The 12566-nt window shown below is 41.6% G+C and overlaps 1 protein-coding gene across 2 annotated transcripts in view; it reads left to right on the forward strand.

Annotated features, from left to right (window-relative positions):
* LAMA1 (laminin subunit alpha 1) overlaps window positions 1-12566 on the forward strand; it is a 94418-nt gene that overhangs the window by 57778 nt on the left and 24074 nt on the right. For both annotated transcript variants that reach the window (XM_079108427.1, XM_079108428.1), the window contains 7 exons: window positions 4729-4845; window positions 6322-6504; window positions 6800-6954; window positions 8259-8402; window positions 9001-9134; window positions 10079-10229; window positions 11407-11531. In XM_079108427.1, coding sequence (XP_078964553.1) covers window positions 4729-4845; window positions 6322-6504; window positions 6800-6954; window positions 8259-8402; window positions 9001-9134; window positions 10079-10229; window positions 11407-11531 — 1009 coding nt within the window. The remainder of the gene's footprint in view (window positions 1-4728; window positions 4846-6321; window positions 6505-6799; window positions 6955-8258; window positions 8403-9000; window positions 9135-10078; window positions 10230-11406; window positions 11532-12566) is intronic.

The following is a 12566-nucleotide window of genomic DNA, read 5'->3' on the forward strand; positions in this document are numbered from 1 at the left end:
TGTTGATTTTTACTTCTTTTATTGAATGCGCTCCATGAAATAAATTTTCCTCTAAGTACTGCTTTCATAGTGTCCCAAAGATTTTGATATGATGTTTCTTTGTTCTCATTTACCTCTAGGAATTTTTTAATTTCCTTCCTAATATCTTGTTATCCATTCATCATGTAATAGCATATTGTTTAATCTCCAGATGTTGGAGTAGCTTCTGTTTTTTACTCTTTCATTTATTTCTAACTTCAATCCATTATGATCTGATAGAATACAAGGTAGTGTCTCTATCTTCTTGTATTTGCTTACATTAGCTTTGTGGCATAATATATGGTCTATTTTAGAGAAGGATCCATGTGCTGCTGAGAAGAAAGTGTATTCGCTCTTGGTTGGATGGTATATTCTATAAATGTCCGTTAAGTCTAAATTATTGATTGTGGTATTGAGATCTATGGTTTCTTTGTTCAATTTTTGTTTGGAAGATCTGTCCAGTGGTGAGAGAGGCGTGTTAAAATCACCTAGTATTATTGTGTTATGGTCTATTTGGTTTCTGAAATTGAGAAGGATTTGTTTGACATACATGAATGAGCCACTGTTTGGGGCATAGATGTTTATGATTGTTATGTCTTGCTGATTTATGGTTCCCTTAAGCAGTATGTAATGTCCTTCTTTATCCCTTCTGACTAGTTTTGACTTGAAGTCCACATTATCTGAAATGAGGATGGACACCCCAGCTTTTTTGCTGAGTCCATGTGCATGGTATGTTTTCCCCCATCCTTTCACCTTTAGTCTATGGGTATCTCTTTCTACGAGGTGAGTCTCTTGCAGGCAACATATTGTTGGATCTTTCTTTTTGATCCAATCTGCCAGTCTATGTCTTTTGATTGATGAGTTCAGGCCATTAATATTCAGGGTTACTATTGAAATATGATTAGTATTCCCGGTCATTTGGTTCATTTTATTTATTTATTTATTTATTTATTTTGAGACGACTTGGTTCTTCCTTTATTTGACAATTCCTTTAGGATAGTTCCTCCCATTGCTGATTTGTTTCTTTGTTTTTCATCTCTTCCTCGTGGAATATTTTGCTGAGAATGTTCTGTAATGCTGGCTTTCTTTTTGTAAATTCTTTTAGCTTTTGTTTATCATGGAAGGATTTTATTTCATCATCAAATTTGAAGGTAAGTTTTGCTGGGTATAAGATTCTTGGTTGGCATCCATTTTCATTCAGGGCTTGAAAAATGTTGTTCCAGGCCCTTCTAGCTTTTAGGGTCTGGATTAAAAAATCTGCTGATATCCGTATTGGTTTCCCCCTGAATGTAATTTGATTCCTCTCTCTTGCGGCCTTTATAATTCTGTCTTTATTTTGTATGTTGGGCATTTTCATTATAATGTGCCTTGGTGTGGGTCTGTTGTAATTTTGTATATTTGGAGTCCTATAAGCCTCTTGTACTTGATCTTCCATTTCATTCTTCAGATTTGGGAAATTTTCTGATACTATTTCATTGAATAGATTGTTCATTCCTTTGGTCTGTTTCTCTAAGCCTTCCTCAATTCCAATAATTCTTAAATTTGGCCTCTTCATGATATCCCATAGTTCTTGGAGATTCTGTTCATGATTTCTTACCATCTTCTCTGTTTGTTCAACTTTGTTTTCAAGGTTAAATATTTTATCTTCAATGCCTGATGTTCTGTCTTCCAGGTGTTCTATTCTATTGGTTATGCTTTCTATGGAGTTCTTAATTTGGTTTATTGTTTCCTTCATTTCAAGGATTTCTGTTTGGTTTTTTTTCAATATCTCTAACTCTTTATTGAAATGATCTTTTGCTTCCTGTATTTGCTCTTTTAATTGTCGATTGGTGCGATCATTCAGTGCCTGCATTTGCTCTTGCATCTCGTCATTTGCTTCCCTGAGCATTTTAATTATGTACATTCTGAACTCCCTTTCTGTCATTTCTTCTGCCATGCTGTCGTTGGGTTTCATTGATGTAACATCTAGATTTGTTTGTAGCATTTTCTTTCCTTGTTTTCTCATATTGTTCAGGTATCAGTTGACCGCTGTGATATTGCAGATTTCCTCTATTGTCTTATAATATCCCTGAAGATTTCTATTATATCCCCTCTTAGTCTTCAGTAGCCTGAAGTCTTGGAGGAAGTTGATAATGCAGTGCTCCACAAGGGAGCTGGCTCCCTAGGGGTGGTGGCCTTCCGGTGGGGTATATTCCCTGCTAGTGGGCAGAGGTACCTTCACTTGCTGATGAATGGTCATCCAGAAGGGAAGTAGGATGTGGGCTGATGCAAGACCAGTTTGGGCCTGTGTCTCTGATTTTACAGTCCTTTTGGGAGAACCTCACCCAACAGGGAGGAGTCACCCGGTGGGGAGGTCTCGCTGGTCGGTTTTCCTCCCAGAGGTTCCGTTCAATTCACAACTACCGCCTGGGCTGGGCAGCCTTCTTCTGCAATGTTCCCAGGTACCCGGACCTACCTCCTGGGCCTGGAAGCCTCACCCTTTGCAAACGAATCTCCTTAGGCTGCCTCTCCTCAGAGAAGCTGCCTGCAGTCCTGGAGCCTTCGCTCCGCCCCTCAGTTTGTCTGTGGAGCTCTTCCACCAAGAAGCCGTCTAGGACCCTGTTCTGCACTTTTCGCCTGGCTATGCGGCCCCTCCTCTGAGCAGCCACCTGGAGCCCCTTACAATCGCTCCAAGTCCCAGTGACCCGCCACACGCCTTTTCCTCTGGCAGCCACCTGTTGTTCCGTGCGGTCGCTCTAAGTCCAAGTGACCTACCACGCACCTCTTTCTCCACCAGGCAGTCACCCAGAGATCTGGTGCGTCACGAGTCCCAAAAACTCACTGTGCACCTTCTTGTCCCGACTGCCACCCGTAGCCCTGGTGCAGTCACTTCGAGCCCAAACACCCCGCCGCGCTCCTCCTCCTTCTCCAGACAACCCCCCTGTGTTCAGGAGCGGATGCTCTGGGACCAAACCACTCACCACGCTGTTCCACCAGATAGTCGCCCAGAGCCCTGGCTCAGCTGCTCCAATTCCAAGCGACCTGCCGAGTCCGTTTTTCTCCTTCTCCTCTGGGCAGCCCCCTGTGTTCAGGGATGGTCGCTTTCAGTCCAAACAGCTCACCGAGCACCTTCTCCTTTGGGCAGCCTCCCAGAGCCCGGCTGGGTTGCGCGGAGTCCAAGCACTGTGGTGAACAGCCACCTCTCCAATGCTCCCAGTTGTCTGCGATCACTGCTCTGGCGGGGGGAGGGGCGTCTCGCCGGCAGCTCTACTTCACAAAGTTCCCTGCTTTTGGGGCTACCGCCCCTTCCGGGACGCCTGCCCAGTGGGAAACACTCACCCGGCTGCTTTGAGTTGGTCCCAAGTCTCTCTATATTTCCTCTTCTTGAGTCCTGAGTCCACGCTGTTCCACCAGATCGCCGCCCGGAGCCCTGGCGCAGCTGCTCCAAGTCCAAGCGACGTGCCGAGCCCGTATTTCTCCTTCTCCTCTGGGCAGCCCCCTGTGTTCAGGGGTGGTCGCTTTCAGTCCAAACAGCTCACCAAGCACCTTCTCCTTTGGGCAGCCTCCCAGAGCCCGGCTGGGTTGCGCGGAGTCCAAGCACTGTGGTGAACAGCCACCTCTCCAATGCTCCCAGTTGTCTGCGATCACTGCTCTGGCGGGGGGAGGGGCGTCTCGCCGGCAGCTCTACTTCACAAAGTTCCCTGCTTTTGGGGCTACCGCCCCGTCCGGGACGCCTGCCCAGTGGGAGACACTCACCCGGCTGCTTTGAGTTGGTCCCAAGTCTCTCTATATCTCCTCTTCTTGAGTCCTGAGTTCTGGAGCAACACGAAACGCAGCCACCCTCTAGTCCGCCTCTTGAATCCCCCCGCATATTTCTAATATATGAAAAATATCAGACATTCTGTAGAGCAGTAAATAGTGGGCCATGCACAAAGCTGATAGCTTTTTCAGATTATTTCCAAGTCTATTACTGGATCCTTCCATAGTTTTCTGAACCAAGGGCTTGAATATGTGAGTTTTTTTCTTGTTTCTCTGGTGAATAACACAATTTAGAATTTAGGTTGTCAACTCACAGTATAGATGATACATAATGCTCAGTCTTAGACTCTAGCATCCATATTGATGAGTCATGGTTTCCATTGACACAGGTAAAGGAACTTCATAGCTCATGAAATCTTGAACTTCCTGGCAATTACAATATCTTATTTCACCCTCATGTTCAAAACCCAATGTGATTGTGTGTTATGAACAAAAACATTCAATCTAAAAGCTTCGATCAAACAGGGCTGATGAAACCTGAAGGAGGGCAAACCCAGCTGAGGGGTCAGACGGGAACAGAGAGGGACAGAGGACTGCCAGTGGGGGAATGTGAGGGAAGTTCCCAGGGAGGAGCCCCAATGGGGGTTGACAACCTAGAGAAAGAAAGGTAGCCAAGATTCAGGTGCAGATAGGAAGTTAGTGATGAAGACCATGATGTGAACATTTCTTCACCCTTGAGCTCTAATAAACTGGAGCATGAAATTAAAGAAGAAATATTGACAAGAAAGAGAACAAGGAAAGTAGAAAAATCAATCAAGCCAGCTAAAAACACACTCCTAATTTCTATGATGCTGGGAGAATATTGGGGTGGATTTAGAAAGGATTCTAAAGGATTGGAAATGATAAAGCTCTTGCATGGGCAGTTTCTTAGTAGGCTAACCTAAAAGGGAACACTTTTCCCCTTTTAAATAGGTATTACATTGGAGCTGAGTAAATTGAGACACAGGGCAAATGGATTTCACGAGAATGCGGATGAAATTACTAGACAGACCAATGAATCACTCTTCATACTTAGAGCAATTCCTGAAGGTAAGTAGAAAGAAGTTTTTTGATTTAATTAACATCTTCTCCTTGTAAAAGCATTACACATGGGCATAAGGAAGTCCTGCATCGAGTTTGATTAGGAGCCCACGCTTGAAAATGAGACTGAGATTGATGAAATTTGTATTTGCACATGAATATGATTTGGAAGAGAAGATCAAAATAACCTCAGAACACCTGCATTGAAATACTTGAATTATATTCTTAGAAACTTTATACTATAAAGCCTTACAGTCTTTATACTATGATGTTAATTGCTTACTTTGAAAATGCACTTGACACAGGCTTAGATTAAATAAGGGTCATTCAAAGAAGTCAGCAAGTAAAGAAAATAGAGTACTTTTTCCCCTGACATTGGGGGGAAATGTCAGATTCATTACAAATGTGGGGAATTAAAGAATTCTTGCCTGGTGATCTTCCAGGCAAGAATTCAGAAATAGGCCCATTCATCACGTTAATATCAATGGTTTGGAAATGCAGTACTCATTAAAATTTTAAAGAGAATAATTTTTTAAAGTGTGAAACAAGTGCGCTGTGCTATTTACTGTCCCCTCAAACTTCTCTTTTGTTCTGCGTATCCATTCTTTTTCATTCTCATCAGATGCTCACCTCTTGCCAAAGTCCTTCTGCCTCTTTAGCTCCCTGTATGCTGGGCTTACTTCTCACCTTGAATCAGCGGAACATTATCGCTTCTGGAAGTTTCTTTTTCCTTTTTCTTTATTTTTTTTTTCCCCAAGGATAATATATTTGATGAAACACTCAACTTTTTCTCTGAAAGTAACTTCAAACTTACAGAAAAGTTATAAGACCAGTCAGTAGAACAGTTATACACCTTTATGCGGTTTCTTCTAGAATTGTTTTGCCCCACATTCATTAAACATTTTTAAAATGCATAATAGTACCTTTTTAAAAATCCTCACAGATTTTTCTTGAATCACTGGATCCTGCATTACCTTTGGTTGCCATTTAGTCTCCATTCTGTGGTTATTTCTAGTGACCAGTTCACAACATGAGCAGACACCACTTTTTCTAGCCTTGGGTAATTCCCTTTGAACCACAGACTTAAGTTCCAGAACTTTCTTATGCAGATATGGAAGGATGTGGATGAAGAATATGTTTAATAAAGATGAGAAGGGGTGCTAGAGAAGGGCCCGAAGAGAGAAGTTCAATCTACTACGTAAGATGCTACAACAGGGCCATTTGCCATTGCTTTTGTGATCAATTGTGTACCAAAGTCATGTTTCAGAGAATTTTTATCAAAATTATTTCATGTGTCCCTACACGGGGGCAGTAAAGCATATGATATGCAGTCTTAATATTTGCCACGGAAAACAAGAAGTTTTGCTTTATCAATCAAGAAAATCATTGTAACAAGTTTCTGTGTAATAATGACATTGGTTGTAATTTTACACTTTTCTCGGTGCGTTTTCACCTGACTGCACACTTGAATATCCTTTCATTTAGGTATGAGAGACAAAGGAACCAAAACCAAAGAGCTGGCCCTGTCTGCCAACGAGAGTGCCTTGAGAACACTGAAGGATGTCATGGGACTGAGCCAGAAGCTATTGAACACCTCAACTGGCCTGTCCAGGATGAACACCACATTGCAGGAGACAAACGGACTTCTGCGGGACTCCACGGTGACCAGTACGCTAGGGGTTTCCCTCTGGTTATGAATGTCTACTGGCTGAGTGTACAGTGGTGCCCTGTTCTCAAGTAGCATTCCTTAAAAAGAAAAATGTGCTCACACTGGATTAGACTTTGCAAAGGAGAAGGGCCTTGGGGAGTGCATATGGCCAGTGCATGTTTCAGATGTTTTCCAAATTTCAAGGACTGATTATTAGAATATTCTGTTTTATCCAGTGCATTACTAATGAACAATTTATCTTCTTTTCCTCCTCCCCAACTCTCTTGCCACCCTTCACCTCCTTGTATTTGTTAGCTCTGTTGGCTGGAAGAAAAGTTAAAGACATGGAAACACAAGCCAACCTTTTATTTGATCGGTTGAAGCCTTTGAAGACATTACAGGAGAACCTGAGCAGAAATTTATCAGAAATTAGACTGCTGATCAACCAGGCACGGAAACAGGCAGCTTCTGTGAGTGGGACCCCATGCATCAGTAATGTCCCATACCCCAATTCCAGAGAATTCCTGTGGACTTGGCTCTCCATCACTCTGGCCTCCCTAGAACTTGCAGACTTGGATCTCAATAATATCAGCTTCCTCCTAACCTTGTCTCAGTATATTTAAGGCCAATAAGTAGACTTTTCCTGAGTTCTGCTTTTGTTCAGAATGTTTCAAAAGATTGTTAGCAACCTGCATATCTTTATGGAGATTTATAATTATAGCCACGCTTATAACAATTAAGCTAAGATAGTACAGAAGACATATGCCTAAGGTGTTGACATCACTCTCAGTTTCATTGGTTGTATTTGTGCTGTTGCTTCATTTTGCAATTTAATTTTAATAACCCAAGTGCTCTTGAGAATGTGCAGTAAGGGCCTTATCCTGCAGGAATCTTGAGAAAACAGTTTGTGTACACATAAATGCTACACAAATCCATATTACCAAAGGCATAAAATGTTGGCCCCTGGAGAAGTTCAAAGCTGAGAAAATGTTTGATAGCTATCTGTGGCACATGGCACCAGTTACCCTCTAGAGAGGAGTTTCAGGCAAATAACAAGACTTTCAGGAGAATGTGCAACCAACATGGTAATGGGCCCTTACAGAGGATGAATATGACCTCTGGTCTCCCATTAATCCTCTTGCATCTTTCCAGGCAAGGAAAAGGAGCTCTGGGCTCTCTGTTTTCCACCCATATGTCTTTACTGTTGGAAAAGGGAAACAGGTTTACATGAACTCTGGCTTCCCCCTGTTCTAGTTACAGTTGCTAAGTGAATGTAAGCCCAAGGGATGATTGCAAACACCATGGTTAATACAAACTAAGAATCTTTAAGGTTAAAACACGCAGAAACAATTGCTAATCAGAGAAATTTGTGGTAAGTGTGTCACTTGCTCTATAAATATTTATGGAGTGAATAAATATATTTCCCTTCCATTTATTTGACAAATGGTAATCAAATATCGTCTCTGGGTCAGTGGTAAGATGCAGGGTCATAAAGTTCTTGTCTTTAAGGACCTCAGTGTCTCATTTGAGCAAGACAATTTCCTATGTAAAACATCCTGTTAAAAAATCATTAAACTGACTTTCCCATTTTTAATCATTAAACCAAATAAAATCATTCTCACCACAGTCTGATTCCTCCCTGTATGAAACGCAAAGCCTTCTGTGTCACCAAGAGAGGAAACTTACAGTGGAAATTGAAATAGCGCCTTTGACCTGCTGGAGAGCTGCCGCTGGGTCACTAAATGATGGGAACACCTTCCTCTTCCTTCTACAGATTAAAGTCGCTGTAGCTGCTGACAGAGACTGTATCCGGGCCTACCAGCCTCAGATTTCTTCTAGTAACTATAACACCTTGACACTGAATGTTAAGACACCCGAACCTGACAACCTGCTTTTCTACCTTGGCAGCAGCACCAGTGTAAGTGAGAGCAACATTGGATATTTATGAACAGATCCGCATTTCCCTAATCAACACTTTTTTGATGGAAAAAGAGAGTCTTTGTGAAATCACTAGTTACGCACTTTGCTAAAATGGTAGTATTAGATTAAAAAATAGCAGCAGGGTACAGTGACACACACTGGCTCACGCAGGAAGATCACAAGCTCAAGGACAGCCTGAGTAACTTATCGAGAGTCTGTGTCAAATTGCTAAAAATAAAAGGCAGGGTGGCGGGGGCTGGGAATGTAGCTCAGTGGTAGAGTGCCCTGGGTTCAATTCCTGGGACCAAAAATAAAATAAATCACAAAAGTGATTGCCTATGAGCAGGAAAGTGACAAAAGATGATAGCCTGTTGGAGCTGGGTGTGTGGCTCAGTATAGAGCTGCTTGCTTAGCATGCTCCAGGCCCTGTTTTCCGTCCCCTACACTGCTAAAATAGAGAGCCATTTGTCTTTGTTTTTTAAAGACTAGAGAAAATACTGTAAGAATTCATTCTTTAAAGTGTTCTGTGGTCATGCAAATTTTCAATGTGGAAATTCATCCCTCACCTCGTGTTCTACCTACCCCCCCCCGCCCAGTCTGATTTCCTTGCAGTGGAGATGCGACGGGGGAAAGTGGCCTTCCTCTGGGATGTGGGCTCCGGGTCCACACGGCTGGAATTTCCAGACTTTCCCATTGATGACAACCAGTGGTACAGCATCCATGCAACCAGGTAGCAGAGAGGGCTCCTCAGAGCATTGCTTGTATTTAAACTATCTTAGAAGTAATCACATGCTTGCAACATCATGTTCTGAAGAGGCATTGAAACTTCTGGAAAGTCAGATTCTAATCAAAGAATGCTTGGTTTAGATTAACTACAGAAAATTGTTTTTTTATTACAGATGAAATAAACTTCGTTACCACAAATAACTATTGAAAGAAGAAAAACTTTAGAAGTTTAGATTATTTTCATAACTGATTTTTAGAAACTCTCAATCCAAGGTAGCTAACCTTGTAAAACGTTTACTCCTCCCCAGTAAAGAGGAGTAAAACATACCATGGAAGAAATACCACAGTCTGGTAGTGGCATGTGGGTAGAAGAGAACAGAGGATGAAGGTGCAAATGGGAATTGCATTTTCCTAAAATTCAGACACAACTGAATTGTATTGTTCATTGTGAACATGAACAGATATGTAAGAGTGAGTCCCACTAGTATGTATAATTATACTGCACCAACAAAACTATTTCTAAATTCAAACAAAAGCAAAATTCTTCCTTTTAAAGCCTCCTCCCCAGAGGTAACATTCTGAGCGGCTTTTGCTCTATCTTTCTTTTCACTTTTCACTTTTATCGTTGATGTTCTGTTTGGGGGATTTTTTTTCTTCATTATTTCCAAAAAGAATGGTGCCGTATTGAAGGGAGCAAATTGTATTCAAATATGGTTCAACTCATCTGCAACCGTTTTAAACAGGGAAGCAACACGATGAAAGAAGTCTTTTCTACAAGATTTGAGGGAGTGAACTACAGGTGGACTGGGCAAGATCGGAAGCAGGGAGACTAGTTGGGGTGTTGCAGGAGATGTGGGGAGAAGAAGGGGGCTTGGGTGAGAGAGACGTGAATATCTGTGTGATGACGAGATTCCAGAGGTCCCTTTCACAATTCTTTGTGACCCTTAGGTTTGGAAATGTTGGTTCATTGAGTGTGAAGGAAATGAGTTCAACTCAAAAGTCACCAATGAAAACAAGTAAATCCCCCGGAATGGCTAATGTGCTGGATATAAACAATTCAACACTAATGTTTGTTGGAGGACTCGGGGGACAAATCAAGGTAACATTCTGAAGGTTTATTTGAACAGGGCTGATTGGCCAATGTCATAACATAAAAAATACTATGCTTAAATTGTTCAATATATCCCAAGCAGATGAAGATCTTTCAGCTTTTATTGTTTTGCTCACTTGCAGAGTTGGGTCAGTTTTGTGGGCAAAGGATCATGCTTAATCACTCATCTCAGTGGAGAAGAAACCAGTTTTGCTATTTGACTTCTTTTCTAATGATGAACTAAGAAATTCAATGTTCTATATTAATGTCTGTAATGTTCCTTCATCTTTAGTCTGAATCTAGTAATAGGTGAATACTAACTGGTGTTTCGTGGGAGAGCAGATCATCTTTGTTTTGTTGAATCAGTATCCTCTCACCAAATAAAGTCACGTTAATTGGTCTTGGCTTTGTACTCTGCATGGGAGGACAGGTCTCAGCTGCATAGGGACCTTCACTACCAACCACATTCTCTGGATTTGTTTCCTCACCTTCGATAAAAGGGGCTTTTCTCCAATAACCCTGGGGTAGCATGGAGCATAGAGTTGGGTTCTTTGTCTCATGAATTTGAAGAATAAAATCCATGGACACAAGGGTGAGAGCAAAATAACAGGATTTATTAGAGAAATAGAAAGAAAGCAGAACTCCCAAAGAGGGAGGGGTCCCAAGAAAGGGATACCAAAGAGTGGCTATTGTCTAGGGGTTTACATAGATCTATAGATTTAAGGAAGTCAGCCTCCTGCTCGATTCTGGATAAGGCATTCAGTGTCCATGAGGTATTTTAGTCAAATCAAAATATCAATCAGGTATCTCCTTCTTTGGAGAAGCATGGACCCCCAGTCATGTAGGTCCTCATTTAAAAATAGCCTTTTTGTCAGTTTTTCAGCAAATATCTACAGCTGCTATTTATGTGCTGCTACCGGAAGTTGCCCAGGGGGCCCATTTCCCTATCCTCCCAGCCTTCTCTTCCTCCTGACCTTACTAGTCACTGGGTGATCTTTAAGATCCTGCCCAGTTGTCACTCATTCTAGGATGCCACTTCCCAACTGGAAGGAAATTCAGTGATGACTCACTGGCCACTTTTATGAATGCCATTCTCTCAGGATTTGCATCTATTAAATTTGAACTCCAGAAAGAAACATCAGATGTTCTATGCCAACTATATGTGGTTTTTGTTTGTTTGCATTAGAAATCTCCAGCAGTGAAGGTGACTCATTTTAAAGGCTGCATGGGAGAGGCCTTCCTGAATGGCAAATCCATTGGCCTCTGGAACTACGTCGAAAGGGAGGGCAAGTGCGATGGCTGCTTCTCAAGGTAATGTCTCCTCAGTTTCACACACTATTCCGTTACCATCTGAGACCTGCTTAAAGAATCTACACAGACATCAGGGTCAGATGGAGTGTATGATATTGATCATCTTATTACAAAGGATATGATGAGATTATTTGCTCTTAGTAGCATGTCATTTTTAAACACTTACAAAGAAGTGCTCTTTTTGCTTTTCTTGTCTTGTACATTTTGATCCTAGATCATAAAATCTAGAAGCTTCAGATAGCTTCTCAAACACCTTTCTGTTTCAGAGAGACACAGTTAAACGTTGGATAAATCACTGTATGTTTTTATTCTAAAAATACCTCCAAGGAAGAGAATATTTTGTGTGTGTGCAGTCGATGTTTATAGATAAGTATGTTCCTATTCCTGAGTTCTATAATTCTAGTAACAAGATGCATTTGGAAACGAAGAACAGCTAACATCTTTTTGTGTACGCTGATATTGAAGGCATTTAATAACTATCTCATCGGGCTCAACTGTGCCTCCTTGTAACAAAAAATCATTGCATCCTCTAAAATATATAAGACCTATCTTCTAGTACTTTAATAATTAAGATAATAGATTGCCCTTTGACTTTAGAGAAATGTTACATATCAGATAACTTCTCTCATGTAACAGCTGCTCTGTCCAGACAGATATCTGTAACTAACAGTGTGTCATGACAAGATCAGTTAGAAGCAGCTCGAATTTGGGGTAGGTTTTCATTTTCTCATTATCAGGTCTGCTTTTTCACCTGGCTCAGACCATGGAATTTGTCATTTAAAACTTTCTTTTTTTGCTGCACACCCCCACCCGCCACCCCACTTAGCTTGCTTGAAAAATTCTGACTAGGCTGGGATGTAGCTCAGTGGTAGGGTGCTTGCCTAGAATGCATAAGGCCCTGGGTTCAATTCCTAGTACTGGGGGGAAATGTGTGTGTGCTTGTGTGTATATTATACACACACAGAATCTTGGTTTTTGCAGCTTTAGGATTTTAAAAAGGACATTGAGTGTGGAGTCTAAGTTTTACAGGCTCCT

The sequence above is a fragment of the Sciurus vulgaris genome, assembly GCF_902686455.1.
Source record: "Sciurus vulgaris genome assembly, chromosome: 13".
Taxonomy (NCBI): domain Eukaryota; kingdom Metazoa; phylum Chordata; class Mammalia; order Rodentia; family Sciuridae; genus Sciurus; species Sciurus vulgaris.